Source organism: Pocillopora damicornis, chromosome 11, assembly GCF_964200805.1.
Source record: "Pocillopora damicornis chromosome 11, jaPocDami1.2, whole genome shotgun sequence".
Taxonomy (NCBI): domain Eukaryota; kingdom Metazoa; phylum Cnidaria; class Anthozoa; order Scleractinia; family Pocilloporidae; genus Pocillopora; species Pocillopora damicornis.
Window position 1 is genome coordinate 17,371,793 of NC_142680.1, and position 15,728 is coordinate 17,387,520.

Here is a 15,728-nt window from a genome sequence, read left to right on the forward strand (position 1 = left end):
ACTATGAAATAATACTGCTACAGATGTCTCCACATTTTCCCTCGATCAAAATGCAAATTCATACCTATGTTAATCTTTACCGGGAACTGAACACGAACGGTTTTGCCGCACACCCTAGTTTAGCGATAAAAGTTCCCCTTTATTCTAAATAACCGGGCATATAGTTTCCCCTATGGGAAGAGGGCCAGTGTATAGATCATGATGTTTTACATGCTCATGCAAATGCTCATGGTTTGGCTTACCATAGGATTAGCTTTAAAGTTATAAACAAAGGATGAAATTTCACAGAATTGCTTATTCCGAAAGATGGCATATTAAGGTAAAAATTCGGCTGCGTTTCTTTTTCATTCCGTAGACAAATTTCAAAGCTAGCCAACAGGAATGCGTAATTTTTTTAAATCGATTTTTATGTTTTCGGGTGAAGTGATCAGAAGCGAAAAAGACTTTAAAAATTTCCTACAATGATTTCTTGGGCTGATCTAACTGACTAATCAAAGTGGTTTACTGTAACTGCACAATTTCTTTCAATGCTACACTCAGTAGCCAACGCATCACACGGAATCGCCTTCTTAAGAAAAGGATTCCTGATATGAGTAATAGTAAATGCAAAGCGCACCCAGGAACTCCCGCAGAAAAAAATACCAAGTTTTATGACAACGTAGAATTTTCACAGACTGCTAGCCTGTTTCATGTGTGCGCGTCATGTATCGTGTTTTCAAAAGCAGACTATCACCCACATGTAACGAAGACATAGTCTAATCAATGATGCATCTTTGAAAGTCGCGTCTTTTTTGCGAACATTCTCCTTGTATGAATACAATTCATCCATTAATCAGAACTCTAACAAAATTCTCGAGCGTGATTTGTGATCACAAACCCGCTTTTAGTGCTAATAGGACGGTATACGCGTCATGCTTGAAATTGGCTCTAACTTGGTGTAGAACACATAGTAACGTCACAATAGCATTTCATCACAACCGGGAATAAGAAAACAATGAAAACAATAGCCTAATAACGTGTCTTCTACAACAAGTAAGAGCCTTGAAATTGGACAATACAGTAGGACAGTTAAAAAGGACAGTTAACAAGTCATCTCTACAGAACGCGTCATGTGCGCGCGCATTTGTCTAATACTTCGCCGTGTCAACTGTTGTTATTGTTGTTGCTGTTGTTTTTATGAAAACGTATGGCCGATGTCTAGTTGCTTCCTCAAATTTTGTCATAGTTTTGATGAATTAGTAACAGGACCTTAAATCATCCAATTCTGTTTGTAATCATACTCGTGATTACAGACCGAATTGGACTCCACTCGGTCTATTCCCATTATTAATACACTTTAAAACTGTCAGAATAGAAGAGAATGAAAAAGAAAGGGCGGCAAAGGGTTTCACTGTAGCGTAATACCTTCCATCTGTAACTGATTCATTTACAATTCTGGCTGTGTAAGAAACGGAAAGAAAAAAGCTGAGGCTTGATGATTTCAATATTCTTAAAAAAACAAATTTACAACTTTGATCATACGTTTAAATCGAATAGCTTAATGTATTGGGATAGGATCAGGAAATTAATTTTTAAATTCAATTCAATTCAATTCTCTTGCCCTTCAAAAGGAATCATCCCTCCATCCACCGTTCAAACTCTTGTATCGTTGTGTGGCAGCAACTGATCTGTTGTTTGGCCTCGGTACTCAGCCTCTCGCTGCAACTTAAAAACGAAAACCGGAGTCTCGATACGCAAGGGACGGTGGCTTCATATCAAGTTATGCATTAATTGAAGTGTCTTTTTTTTAAATGACGGCCATAAGTGTGGACAGACTTCTCGCCCTGTTGTTACAGAGATACAGACAAACTATAACTTTGAAAAGCATTATGTCGCTGTAGCTACCTTTTTTATTGTCTGGTTCGCTACTTTTCGTCATGTTCTAGATCCCCTGATAACCTTTTGGGGTAGAAGTATAAGCTAAGTATAGTTCTAATACCTTCCTAATATTCTCTGTCGCCTCGTATAGAAAGATTCTCCACACTCTCCGTCGTTATCACGTTCCAGTGCAAGATCATGTTCAACAGCAGCTAAGCTGATCAAATGCATAGAACATAGCGCGATACAGAAAGGCTGTGTACAGTGCATTGTGGGTGCACATGACTTAAGTTGTTTATTATCTGTTATATAGTATAATGCAAATTAAGATCGCTTATAGAAAAACACAGCCTCGGTCTTACTTCGGTTTTGAAATATCTCCGGCTTTATTTTACTATAAAGAAGAAAAAAAGAATGCAAAGAAAAGGGTTTGGTGGCAAAAGATCTTGTTTTTGTTATAATTTTGTTTCTAGTACTAGTGCGAAACTAACAGAGCAGAAAAAGCGTTCCGTTCCGTTTCTATACGTTTGCTGGTTTCGTTTCGGATTTTCACACAAGCCGAAATCTATGCGCCCGGACGGGCGACTGCTTTTCTTTTTCAGTCGCCCGAGACCAAATGTTAGTCGCCTGAGGCGACCAGGCGCCGCTCCAGCACAGCCGTGCCGGACTGAAATGTTTAATTACAGTACAACTCAACAAGAGGTAAACAACAATTATCGAGTTGTCTAAATTTTACTTAACATCAGTTTATCCTTCTGTTTTCTTCTCTCCAATCGATATGACCAATTGATTACTATAAGAATTCTTCAACTTTTCATATTTACACTGATTTACTTTCCTTCGCAGTCGTTAACGTTTGCGCGGGAGCTTCCGTAGTGGCGACTGAAACAACAAACAAATACACAATGAATACATTTAAAAACATTTTTTTATTTGAAGTCATTTACGATAAAAACACGAAAAATATGATGTTTATAAACATCACCATCAGTATATCTGAAAATAAAATCAGCTACAACGTTTTTCAAGCCAAAACAAGACACAAAATACTCACGTTCTCGCCACGACGGCGGAACTCATTAAATGGCATCGTCAACGAGACTACAACGGCAAACACGCGGTACAGGAGCTCTCGTGCGCATGCTTGCTAATACGAATTTACTTCCGGTAGCCGTCCTGGTTCCTCCCGTCCTGCTATCTTAAGGTCCCTCGTGTGTACTTAACGACTGAGTGGGAGGCCGCTCGTATAAATATTTTAACTCTGGGGCATGAATAACAGACCGTAAAGAATGACAGCTGTCATGCTGCGCTTATTATGGAAGCAGTATTTTGAAAACGGCGCTAAAAGATATTCAGGAGTGGTGTCTGATTCATCTCTTGTTCTCTTGTTTAAAGAAAAATAATCAGTATTTCTCTTTTTTTTTTGTTCCTCCTGTTCGTGAGTTAAAATAAGAGAGTATGTGAAACGTTTTAACGATAATATTTTCAAAAAGTTCAACAAGACCCGCGTCGAGAAATTGGAATCTAAAAAATGTCTGATGGCGTTGGTTTCGCTGAGGCCTGCCGAGGGTTAAGCAATAGTTTTACGTGTCAAAGATAAAAATACTAAACATGGTACCCCTCTGTCCTTAAGATAAATAAAAAAATTCCATACATATATAATAACGTAAGATTACACGGCTTTAAACTTCAATAACGCGAATGCTAATTTCTCGAGCAAGTGATTTAATTGTTAACAAAAGCCTGTCTAAAAGAATTCTCATTGCATGCCTGCTGTACAACATAACAACAATTCAGGAAAAATTTCGTCAATAGCCAGGCTTGAGAGTCATTTGAAGCGAGTTCGAGTAGAGGGAGGCAAACGGAAGAAGACGAAAACAAAGTTCACGTGATTTCTCGTTTTGGCTAGCAACTTAAAAGTAGCAGTGTATTGTAACGAAGCGTGAAGTTGGCGCGCCTGATAATCTAAAAAGTCCGTAGTTGCTGAACCGACAATTTACATTTCACGACCCACTCTTTATAGTAGGCTAAAAAAATGACAAATGATGGTAACCTTTTTTCTTTTATTTTTTTTGTCAACAGTATCTACACTAGTGATAAGTGCTATATCTCATTTGAAAGAGGACAAAATTAGCTTTTCAGAAAAAAATATATTTTGCCTCCAAAAATCCATGGATTTTAAATCATGCTAAGAAAATGGCATCAATTTGCATAAATTATTGTACAACTTTTGACTTTGAAACAGCCTGAGCCTGAATGGATTGGAGTTAAAAGGAAACATTTCTTAGATAAAATATTCCTTATCTTATGGGCAAGACATCCAGAGACTCTGGCTGAAAAAGAACAAATACGGAATTAGAATTTTTTTCCAAACTGTACCCAAAAAACCAAAAAAATTGACCCAGATTATTGAAAATTATTATTATTATTGAAAAATTTATTCCTCACCAAGTATTTACACAAGGGAAGTAAGCTATACCTCACTTGAAACAGCAGTAAATAAGCTTTCCTGAAATGCATGTTTCCTCTCCAAGAAAAAGGAAACAAAACTACAAAACTTTCAAACTAACAAAACTACAAAACTTTCAAACTAACATTAATTAGCATAAAATATCATCAAAATTTGAACTGTGAATTCCCCATGTTCTAAACGAGTTGGGGATTGGGTCCGAATTGGGACCGCAAAGCATCTATGGATTGTTTGAAGGGACAGATTTTCCAAATCAATATGGCTGAAAGCGAGAGCAAAGCCAAACTAACTGTTAAACTAACTCAGGAAGATATTCCTGGGGCAAAACTTCCAAGGGATTCTGTTGAAAAATGTAGCGTTGTCCAGTTGAAGAGGTGGCTGCTTTGCAGAGGTGCAAAAACGACGGGAACAAAGAAAGCTTTAGTGTCGAGGTTCGTATCGAAGCTGGCAACTTTTAAACTAAGAACCTTTACACGCAATAAGTTATTTTTATTTATAACAACTTTATTTGTAATTATATGCCTTTTCAGAATTATTATTAAAATTTCCTAAGAGTAAAAATTTAATATAATCGAAATTTTCGAATTTAATAAAGTCCTCTCGTACTTATGAGTGCTCTAATTTTGACTTATAGAGTACACGACTACATCAAGCATGGATTTGATGTTAAATACTTGCGTGATCCGGATGGCGGCGTCAATTTGTTACGGAAAAAAGCTCAACTTGGCGTACTTGAGAATCAAGAGCCTGAAGTAAAGGATTCATTCCCAAAAGAAGGATTCCAACCAGATATAAAGGCACTACCAAAAATATCATTTGGAACTGTGTGGAGATTTATGATCGAAGGTGTAGAATGTAAAAAGCAGCTCTCCACTGCTAAGCCACTTGTTAAAGGATTCAACTTTTTTAAATCTGGTCATGTCCTGTACATAGGCCACCTACAACAAAATGGCAAGCACTACATCAAAAGCCAAGTCCTCCCATCTATGAAAAAGGACAAAGTTTATACATGCTACTTAGTTATTAGTTCACTTGGAAAGATGCTAAGAGCCCACTGCAAATGCCCTGCTGGCATAGATGGGAGATGTAACCATGTTGCATCAACACTTTTTGCTTTAGAAAACTATTGTAAAGTAAGGGAAAAACTGGATGAGTCTGATGAGTCATGCACCTCCAAACCATGCAAGTGGAATGTGCCACGAAAGAGAAAAGGTGCAATACAGCCCATAAATGAGATGACTTTTGTGAAGCACGACTACACGAAAGAGAAGAAGATACGTAAGCTTCATCACTCTCCAGTAAATGCAAACCAAAATGCTTGTCGCGATGAAAACAAGTCAAGGTTTTTTGAAATGATGAAGGAGTACCAGAGGGTATCAGGAAACACTGTAGCTTGGACACATATACTGCCTCAGGAAGTAAAGAAACTTCAGGATGTAAAGGATTCTCTGCTTTCACCAGTCAAATGTCATCCCGTGTCAGCAAAAGAGCTAAAAGAAAAGTTCGAAAAAGCAAAGAGAAATCTTATGGTTGATGATTTACAAAGGCAAGATATTGAGGAACAAACTAGAGGTCAATCAAACACTGAATTATGGCATCGCCACAGACAACCAAGGATTACTGCCACAAAATGTTACCGTGTAGCTGTACAGAGAGAAAGTACGTCCCCTACTAAGATAATTAAAGATATACTTGGTTACAACAAGGCCTATCAAAGTAAGTCAATGGAGGAAGGACTGAAAATGGAAGACCAGATTATCAATGATTACAAGCTTCTCAAGCAAAGTCAAGGAGATGAAGGCATAACAGTCTCAAAATGTGGGTTTTTTGTTTCAAAAGAACATGGTTACCTTGGTGCTAGCCCCGATGGCCTTGTACATGATCCATCAGCCTCTGATTCAGAGGGACTTATAGAAGTTAAGTATGTCCAGACATCAAAGGATGAAACACTAGAAAAGGCATTGTTACGCAAGAGCATTTGCAAAAAGAACAGTAATGCATTGAGATTAAATGACAAACACAAATACTTCTACCAAGTCCATCAGCAAATGTTTGTTACTGGAAGAAAGTGGACAGATTTTGTTGTAAAGGGTTCAGGCTGTGATTCACTGTTTTGTGAAAGAGTACATTTTTCAATAGACCGCTGGAAGTCTATTTTGCCCAAGCTAGAATCCTTTTTTAATGACTGGATTGTTCCAGAACTTGTGTATCCTAGAGTCAAGTATGGAATTCCTAAATTGAATGCTCGTTCAGTTTAAAACAGTCAAAATCAATGTGTTCATTTCAGTAAAAGTGTGTAATTTAAGAAAACTATACAATGAAATAGGCAAATCAAAATTTAATGGGAATTAGTGGTTTGCCCAAATTATGTTGCACACTTTTTAGTACTATCAGAGTGTAAACAATATATTTGTGAAGGTAGAATGGTTTTCAAAAGCCTGTGAAACACGTACTAAGTTTTGTACATGTTTAGTGCTTTTCTGCTTAAATGCTTTTGTTTCTATTGTTTAATACTGGCACTATTAGAAAGTAAATAGTATTAATTGTTTCACAGGTTTTTTAAAAACCACCCTATAGGTATTTGCTATAGCTAAGATTAGATAAACTTTGTCTTGAAAGAAACAGCGATCTGTTTTGTCTATACACATTAACTCAGTATTTTTATACATTGTACACAGTTATGTTCATATTTGACTGAGTAAAATATTTACTAACTACATGTGTAGTGTGCTTGGATTATTGTAATGACTTATAACCAGTCTGGTTACAGTCCAGTGGTATGATGGCAATATCATAATACATTATCAAACACTAGTTTATCAATGCTATTTTAATGCAAGGCAATAAAACATAAATCCATACCATTGTTAAGTATTAAAATGTTGCTTTATATTCACATAAATTTTAATTAATCAAAGGAGGGTAAAAATTAGAAAGTCCAGCCACTACAAATAACATATCAGATGCTATGGGGGCAAGAGTAATTGGAATTCGGTGGTCAAAGATGTGCCAATTCTTTATTCTCTCCATCAATCGCTCAACATGTACTCTCAAACTGGCAACAATCTTGTTGTGGTTGGTTTCTTCTTTTGAGAATTGTGTATCTTTAACCAAAAATGCTGGTCTAATCAGTTCTGCTCCCACAGAAGCAAGCTCATCAGTGCAGTTGAACCCTTTGTCTGCCATAACTTGATCATAAGGTTGTAACTTGTCCAACAGTCCACTTTGAGCTGTTATTTCCTTGTCAGAAGTTGAACCAGGAAATAGCTCACTGACAAAACATAAAGCACCACTGGGTGTTATACCAAGCAAGGCTTTCATCGTCGTTCTAGACTTGTATGACGAGTAGCAAGCAGATTGAGAATTAAGTGCTGAAGGTTTCTCCATCTCAAACTCTGTACAGTCCACAATAATGACACAGTCTGGATAGAAGGATTTGAAAATGTCAGGCATGTAAAGTTTGAGAACTTCCCTGGGTGGAATAGTAATAAGTGGCTCAAACTGTCCCCTCAGAAATCTCGTCCAGGCCCTTGAAACTTTGGATACAAGGGGTCTTGAGACACTAAACCGATGAGCAAGGTCCTTTTCCAGCAATCCAAGCCTTAATCTCACTAGTGTCAAAGTAAACTCTTGGAACTTGGTTAAACATCGAGGTCTGCCACACTGAATTCCTGGGTGCGTTCGTTCATGTTCATATTCAATATGCTCTGCTGCATCTTTAACCATGTCGAAACATATCAGCAGTGCATTATAGTCTGGTAAACCAGTATAAAAGGCAATGTCTTCAGCATTGTCTTTATATTTCTCAATATCGAAACGAAAGTTTTCAAGAGAGTGTCTTAGTCTTTTTGTTTCTTGCTCGAGTTTTAAGTTTGCCTCGAGTAGGTTTGCATTTTCTTCACTCAACTTGGCATTTTTCTCCAGCAGCTGATTCTTTTCATTTGTCAATTCACTGATGTCCTTTTTAAGCTTTTGCAACTCCTTTAACATTGTTTCGATTTCCAATCCTGTGAGAGATGTTTGTGTCTCACGATTGTTCTCATGTTCGACTGTCACTGATGCTTGTGCCATGTCTTTCTTTTCCTCCCTCTTCTTCTTTTTTGCTTCCTGAATTGCCAGATTTTCTTCGAAGCTGATGACTCTTTTTAGCTGTCGTCTAGTGCTTTCTGCCTTTTTCCAAGGAAATATAGTCGGCAGATGAGCTCGACTGAGTTTCTCGCCACCTTCGAAATGGTCTGAGCAAATTCGAGTATTTGTGGAGTCCAATTTTAGCGAATCATTCTTCAAAATGACTTTGTATTGCTTTCTGGTAAACTCATCTTTCGGTAATCTGTAGAAATGCAGATGTGAAGCGTTCCTAAAGCTGTTTGTACAGCCAGGAACGCAACAATTATAGTGAGGCATTTCAGAATTACTTTGTAAATATGACTCGTCTGTCCCTTCAATCAATCCATAGATGCTTTGCGGTCCCAACTCGAACCCAATCCCTGACTCGTTTAGAACATGGGGAATTAAGTGATACCCAAATAATACAAAGTAATGAGGCAAAAATTAACTTAAGAGGTTCCTTGTTATATGGGCAACATCTCCATAATTCTGGTTGGAAGATAACAAATCTGAGATGTGTTACACATATCTAGTGAACACTGATTGACACACTGACTAATTAGTCTGACCTCATCATCACCCCAAGCCCAAATTTACTGATCCCTCTTGAAGTCTACAGTGCAACCATTGGAACTATATTTCTTTGTCTGACTTCTGAAATTTTGCCTTGAAACAGGGACAAATGAGATAATCAACCTCAAAATACATAAAGCGCAACATATATCAAAAGATTTTCACTTGCAATGCACCACCAGTATTTTCAAGAGTAAACAATTCAGAAGTGAAACCGGAAACTGTCATTTTATATCATTCCACTCATTCTTGAGCATAATTTGTTTCTTTTGTGAATTTTCAGCATGTAACAAGTAGAACCACATCTAAAAAGCCTAAAAAACATATAAGATAATGTACAGGTCGATATATATTCAACTATCGTTTTAAAAACAAAAGATTTTATTTGATTTAGTTCGGACGGACACTGCGTCGTATCTGCCATCGGCTGATAATTTAGGTCGTTGCGTTCTAACATTCCATTGAAGATTATTTTCTCTGTCGCTCAAAAATCATGTTTGATCATAATATATGTTGCTTTTCATTCCCAAATATACGTTTACAGGTTTGTCTCAAGGCAAAAAACAAGGATTCCTGCGCGAAAAGTAAAAGTAAATGTTTCAACACCGCATGCGTCACGCATTTAAATATCGCAAGAATGTTTACAGATTACTTACCTAGATTCTTCGCTAGGATTTTCCAGTTTTCTATCTAATTCGGATTCCTCACCACTAGAGATACCACCATGCTCACTTCCATCGTCAAAAACCACCTCTAAAGCCTTAGCTACGCTGTATCTCTAGCGTTTCGCATCGGACGCCATTATCGCAGACTGAAATCGTACGCAAATAATATTCGGATCGGGCTCCCGAGGTCACGTTTGATAATTCGGAGCTAAAACTCGCCATGTGATTGGCTTAGAATGTTCACATGCTACAGCCGAAATTTCAGAGCGATCGGATGTAATCTGAGCATTTCCGAAGAGGTCAAAGTCATCGCGCAATTTTTCAAAGTTAATGCAAAAGCGGTTGAACGTCGCTTTCAGTTACAGAACGTTTTCCCTTAATTCAGAAAAATGTCAAGTCAAGACATTAGGAAGGCACCAACTTTGCCAAAATACTGTAGAAGATGTAAATGTCATGACACTAATTCCACCTTAAAAGGTCATAAGGCTTTTTGTCCATTTAAAAACTGCAAGTGTTCAAAATGTAGCCTCATACCTCGAACGTCGAAGAAAACACAATCCCAAGACGACGAAGTTATCTTCGTCAAAACCGAAGTGCCTAACGATAAATGCAATGAAGGTGAGTACTGGCACTTTCTATAGGAGTAGTACACCGTCTACATAGAAACAAGGACTCTAAATGAAACGCGATATCGAAAGTGCTTTTGTTTGAATCCTCACTCAGATTTTCCCTTCCTACCAAGCTCGTCGGCTTATTTTGAAACCCATCTGCATTCTTTGTTTTCTGTTTAGCCATCGATGAGTCTTGTCTCAAATTATTTTTATAATTGGATGCTAATAATTCTTCCTGCAATATTGCCTAAAAAGAATGATACAAAATGGGACTTATATTTCGATTAAGTCCGGCTAAATGAAATGTAAGTTAACTATAGTAATCATTTGCTTATTGGAGGTTAAATAATGTGAAATATTCGGCGTCTTCTTGAGTTCGGCTGAAAAGGCTGGGCAAGAAATAATCGTTTAGCTGTACCATCAACCTTCAAACCGTCAAAAACGTACCCATAGGCAACCGCCAAAAATCAAGAAATCTTAACGGTCATTCATAAATTAAACCGAGTCTGACCAACCTTAGCAAACCAATTCGTCGTTATGCCTCCTGAACTCTTGCATAAAATTTATTCAACGCGATCTTAGACGGTTTGCTTTAATTGTTTTAATAGCCTAGATTCCACAGCCTTAAAGTGTGGTTCAGGGATTAGGAAGGTTTAACAGGCAAATGAGCCTATGACCCCTATCATTGGAAAGTTATGGGCCATTTATAAAACGTTTGGGCCATTAGGGTAAATAAATGGGCCAGTAAAAATTTTAACAAAGGTTTATTGCTTGTGTATTACAGTCTATACCTATATCTGTTTCGTCCGTTTCACGGTCGTTTTCGCTCACAGTATCACGATTCTGCTCCGCTGTTGTGTTGAAAAATGTAGACAACGTTCTCTGCGAGCTGTCCAATCTCAAGATTTTTTTCGGAGGCATGAGGCTAATCGATGCAAATACATTCAAAGCGACGAAAACGCTCGAACTCTGCTCGAAAACGAAAGCACATGGAACTCCGAGCAATAGCCTCGTTTGCATGCAAAGTCCGAGTCCAGAATCTGGGAACAAGAATAAAGCGAGCGTGATCAAACGAGCGAAGGCACCGTAGTTTTTCGCTTGTTTATGTCTCACCAAAGTGAAACTTTTACAAATTACAATCCTTTTCACAAAATAGTTTGTATTTCACTAGCTTTGTGCGGTCAGGGCGTATCACAGGCCCGGTAAGTATTTTTATAATGGGACATTTCGTAGCTATATGCGCCATACGCGCATGGCGCACGGCCTTCCTAATCCCTGGTGGTTCATGTCGTAGAAATGAAGTCACCTATATAGTCTAGATCTGGAACACGTAGCTCAGTCTATTTTCTTACCGGTTAAAGCAACATCTTGATATAGGCTTGATTTATGTAGACATGCAAAACAGTCTAGTACATTCGAAATGATTACATCATATCCTATTGTTAAATCAACATGGGCGATCAGGCGCACAGCGAGGTAGATAACGGAACACTCTGAACTGAACTAAAACATTACTCTAAACATATGACTGAAGGGGGCGTGCAAACGAACAAATCTCTTGTTCAGGAATCTTTAGAAGAAAGCATTCTAAAAAGAAGGTTTTCTCATTGTACGTCCTCGATGAAGGTTTTATCTCTAAAACGACAAACTCTCCTTTCTGAAAATTTCGAGCAGGAAATCAACAAGCCGATAAAGTTAACACCAATGAGGTCACAGGCACAGATCAAGGTCAAAATCAGCCAATGGTAAGTAAGAAAGTGACAGTTAGATTGCCGGTTTTCCTCTTTTTTTCAACTGAAACACTAAACTTTCTAATCAGCTAGTCAGATGCAAAACTTATGTTGTCGCAAATTGATCACTCGCATATTCATGCGCTTCATGCAGACTGTTTGTTTCTATTTTTAGTTCTCTCCAACTCCTCGGAAATTTTCAGCTTGTTCCGCTTCATCATGTCTTTGGTATTCGCTTAGTTTCTCGTGATTATCTTTTCTGGTTTTCTCCGCTGACAGTAGTTGGGTGCTTAAAAAATATCTTAGACAAACAGAGATAAATATTTGTTGCACTTAAATGTAATTTTTATTAATTAAGGACCGTTAAAAAAAAAAAAAAATCAGCAAGCACCGTTACCTTCGATAATCTCAGCAATATTTACGCGTATTTTCTATTATAGGGAAAGATTTCCTTAAAATGTGAGCATTTCAAATTATAAACAATATAAAAAAGTTTGATAAGATCGAAACTTGGCAAATTATAAGAGGAAACATTCTTTTCTTCTTTAACTTTTGTTCTTATTTCTCAAATTCGTGTAAATTTAGATTCTTTGGCTTTTTCGGCATAAGGAGCAGTATAAAGAGGTTCTTAATTTTTTGCAGGAACGAATATCGTTTGATATCGATACATTACTGCATGCATCATGCAAATTTTCCAAACATTTCAATATTACATGTTTATCATGCAAATCGCATGTAAAGGTTTCTGAATGGATTTAGGAGCTTTGAGTGTGTTGAACAGCTCCAATGACCTCCATAATTTTTCTTCTGTATGTCTGTGGCCTTGTCAACAATGCTATCTTGTTTTTCTGGGTTTATTTTTCGTGGTCGACGCCTCACAGGCTAAACAGAATTCTTTTAGTGCAGTTGTCTCTGAACACGTGGAATATCATGGCACATGCGGCAGTTGAGTTCTCACGGCAACATTTTTGGATTGTTTTAGCGAACAGTTTGTCTTTCTTTTCGAATTACTTACTAGCCACGCTGGTTTTATCGACATCATTGGGAAGAACTATGGAACAACGCCTCAAGTCTAAAACGAACGTTGCAATTTTTGTTTTAGTTTCGTCTATATTGTTGGTGTACTATGGACGTAAATTTGAACTCTGTCAAACTGGGAACTGTTTTAGTCCACATCTCGCCAAAACAGACGACGAACTGGCTATTTTAAAGAGTGAAATGACAATGTTTTACGCTCCTTCAACTGTTATCTTCTTCGGATCGTGGTATCGTGTTTTCCGTTCTTGTAAAAGAGCAGCAAAGAAGGATTGTGCCAAGAACACCATGAAAGAATATATAAAACGTTACTCTTTCTTACTCTCGGACACTGCTGTCTCGTTATTTTTACTTTATGGTTTAATAGTCATTGATGGAATTTTGTATTTCAACGAGGACAGTGATATCTCTATGACCAATCATTTATGTCGAATGAGCTGTCTACATGCAGAGCTGTTTGTTTTGTTGTCAATGTTTCCAGTTTACATGTATTCTTTTATGAGTCCAAATGATGTAAAACAACCAAGAGAAGAAATTTTTTGACGAAGCAGATAATAAAGCTGAGAAAAAAATCGCTAAAAATCAAAAGAAAAGCGTTTGAAAGCCGAGATTGGTTTGATTTCACGCTAGACATCATTTTAAAATGACGGCAAAAATTAACACACAGGAAATTCATACAACATCTCGGTAAGTGTTCTTCATTTAGTTATATTAAAACTTTCAAGTAGCCCAGTATTGTGTTTCTGCCAAGAAAATTCTTTGAATTTCAAAAAAAAGCAGAAATGGGTAAATGTACAATATGCATGTTTGCTAGAGGACCGAGGTGATTGGGTTAAAACCCGACAGATTTCTCTATTTTGATGCTTTAACAGTCTGCAATATAGAAACCTACCACAAGTTCATTTAGTCATCTTGTGTGAATACTAAAAGACGATGAAATCATGTTCCTCTATTAACATAAAATAGAGCGCTGTATTTTTATCCATTATTTTCACCAGCTTGCCTTAAAAAATCACTCTTCTCGACTAAGGCCCAACTCAAACCAAATCTTAAACATGTTTAAAGGTGCTTTAACATGGCTAAGCTTTGTTTTCTTCATTAAAAAGCTGTTAAAACCGATTTTTTTGACCGCCGCTGAAATTTTTGGACATTGTTTATAACAAGTTAGTGGCCACTTGAAACCGATGAAAAATTAAGTTTTTCATCTCTCTGTTACTTATTTCCATTCAGTTAAATCCGGTTTAGCTTAACATGTTTTTTCTGGTGTGAATAGGGTATCTGGCTTTGAGAATCACAGTGACGTCTGTAACCGAGAACAGTAGTACTTCAGACTGTATTTTCTCCATTAAGTGATGAAAAAATACTGACTTGAAATCTTTACAACTACCTATTTTGCTGCTGTACTTTCTTACTTGCTTTTCTTTATCTACCTTCCGTTGTTTCTTCAACTTCGATCTCCATTATCAAGCTGTTCGCCATTAATAACAAGTGTATCAGTTTTGAATGAAATAAAAAATTCAAATAAATTGTGCAATAATAATAATAATTTTGGTGGAACGATAAAAAGCTGATATTACCGCATCACTTGACAGGCTTTGAATGAGGCTGTCATGTGTTGCGTTACGAAAGTTCAACCTTATGTGACGAGCAGCATGTGACTGCAAGGCTGCCAGCAGTTCGTGGTAGGATTAGATCCTTTTGCTAGGGATCAGTAAGCCTCCCTTGCAAACTTTGTAACTTTAGCTGGACGCCCTCTTTGCATGACCACGTTACTCGTAAGCGAGCTGGCTGCCTTAAGAAGGATAGCGGTTAGTGCATCATTCCATGCGTACCCGGACGTCTCGATCTCGGCTTCGGACATGATGAGTACTAGGCTTTAGAGGAAACGGCAAAAAAGTAGATCCGTTGAAAAAAAAATTGAAACGATTTAATACAAGTAGCAATAATGATTTTTATCTTACGATTACATCATCGTACCTAATATCTGTTTCTTGTATTGCAGGCTACACAAGAAGCACGCGCAAAGATTTTGCAACTTGTCAGAGAGTTGCACGATCTTAAGGAACGTGGTGCGTTAAGCAACGAAGAGTTTGAAGAAAAAAAAGGGGTCATTTTGAGGGATTTTTAATGAAACTGCAGTCCGAGAAATTTACGTTACTTTGTGATTTCTGCAACAATTTAACGTTAATTGACATTTTCGCTCGACTTCTCTATAATTAGATTTGATTAATAAGTATATTGTATAAATAGAAAAAAAAACCAAAACAAACAAACAAACAGTAAACACCGTTTTTCCCTATTTCCGTTCAATTCCTTTGTTTTCACCCCAAAGAACTCTAACCTTTTTCAATATCCTTTGAAGATTCGAGTTATGGGGATTCGACTGTAGTCCTATATTGACCTAGCTTCATCGGATACGAGGCTTCAAGTGGGGCAAACTTGAATCATGCAGATATAAAAATAAGATATAACCCTTTACGTTCTACTAGTGACCAAGACAGAATTTCTCCTTACATTATCAGTACAATATCAAGCAGACAAGTAACGAGAATAAAGAAAAATATTAATTAGGGGATTATTGGTTGATCCAATTCCAAACTAACATCAAATAAATTGTGAGGTAGGCAGTAAAGTGCTAGAATTACCGACGAAATCTTGGGAGTTTGAGGCTCAACTCTCT

General features: G+C 37.3%; 4 protein-coding genes and 1 long non-coding RNA gene across 5 annotated transcripts; 3 read left to right on the plus strand and 2 right to left on the minus strand.

Annotated features, from left to right (window-relative positions):
• Nucleotides 1-3,905: 3,905 nt before the first annotated feature.
• On the minus strand, nt 3,906-9,848 carry LOC149037877 (uncharacterized). Its single transcript, XR_016180843.1, has 2 exons — nt 9,664-9,848; nt 3,906-4,190 (listed from the first exon to the last, which is right to left on the minus strand). It is a non-coding gene; the product is annotated as an uncharacterized LOC149037877 (long non-coding RNA).
• LOC149037878 (uncharacterized) lies at nt 4,511-7,194 on the plus strand. Its single transcript, XM_089186529.1, has 2 exons — nt 4,511-4,758; nt 4,962-7,194. Exons 1-2 carry the CDS (start codon nt 4,550-4,552, stop codon nt 6,583-6,585), a joined length of 1,833 nt encoding a protein of 610 aa, XP_089042655.1. The 5' UTR covers nt 4,511-4,549; the 3' UTR covers nt 6,586-7,194.
• On the minus strand, nt 6,646-8,809 carry LOC149037879 (uncharacterized). Its single transcript, XM_089186530.1, has one exon. It carries the CDS (start codon nt 8,729-8,731, stop codon nt 7,232-7,234), a length of 1,500 nt encoding a protein of 499 aa, XP_089042656.1. The 5' UTR covers nt 8,732-8,809; the 3' UTR covers nt 6,646-7,231.
• Nucleotides 9,849-9,985: 137 nt separating the features above from the next.
• Nucleotides 9,986-15,675, plus strand: LOC113668965 (uncharacterized). Its single transcript, XM_027184944.2, has 3 exons — nt 9,986-10,290; nt 11,958-12,028; nt 15,051-15,675. Exons 1-3 carry the CDS (start codon nt 10,062-10,064, stop codon nt 15,174-15,176), a joined length of 426 nt encoding a protein of 141 aa, XP_027040745.2. The 5' UTR covers nt 9,986-10,061; the 3' UTR covers nt 15,177-15,675.
• Nucleotides 12,045-15,044, plus strand: LOC113668964 (uncharacterized). The gene has a single exon (XM_027184942.2). It carries the CDS (start codon nt 12,800-12,802, stop codon nt 13,589-13,591), a length of 792 nt encoding a protein of 263 aa, XP_027040743.2. The 5' UTR covers nt 12,045-12,799; the 3' UTR covers nt 13,592-15,044.
• Nucleotides 15,676-15,728: the final 53 nt, after the last annotated feature.

Excerpts from the sequence above, each read along its gene's own strand:
- LOC113668964 (XM_027184942.2), top strand. The coding sequence starts at position 12,800 with ATGACCTCCATAATTTTTCTTCTGTATGTCTGTGGCCTTGTCAACAAT.
- LOC149037878 (XM_089186529.1), top strand. The coding sequence starts at position 4,550 with ATGGATTGTTTGAAGGGACAGATTTTCCAAATCAATATGGCTGAAAGC. Across the intron at positions 4,759-4,961 it reads AAGAAAGCTTTAGTGTCGAG|AGTACACGACTACATCAAGC; the intron begins GTTCGTATCGAA and ends TTTGACTTATAG.
- LOC113668965 (XM_027184944.2), top strand. The coding sequence starts at position 10,062 with ATGTCAAGTCAAGACATTAGGAAGGCACCAACTTTGCCAAAATACTGT. Across the intron at positions 10,291-11,957 it reads TAACGATAAATGCAATGAAG|GAAATCAACAAGCCGATAAA; the intron begins GTGAGTACTGGC and ends AATTTCGAGCAG. Across the intron at positions 12,029-15,050 it reads AAGGTCAAAATCAGCCAATG|GCTACACAAGAAGCACGCGC; the intron begins GTAAGTAAGAAA and ends CTTGTATTGCAG.
- LOC149037879 (XM_089186530.1), bottom strand. The coding sequence starts at position 8,731 with ATGCCTCACTATAATTGTTGCGTTCCTGGCTGTACAAACAGCTTTAGG.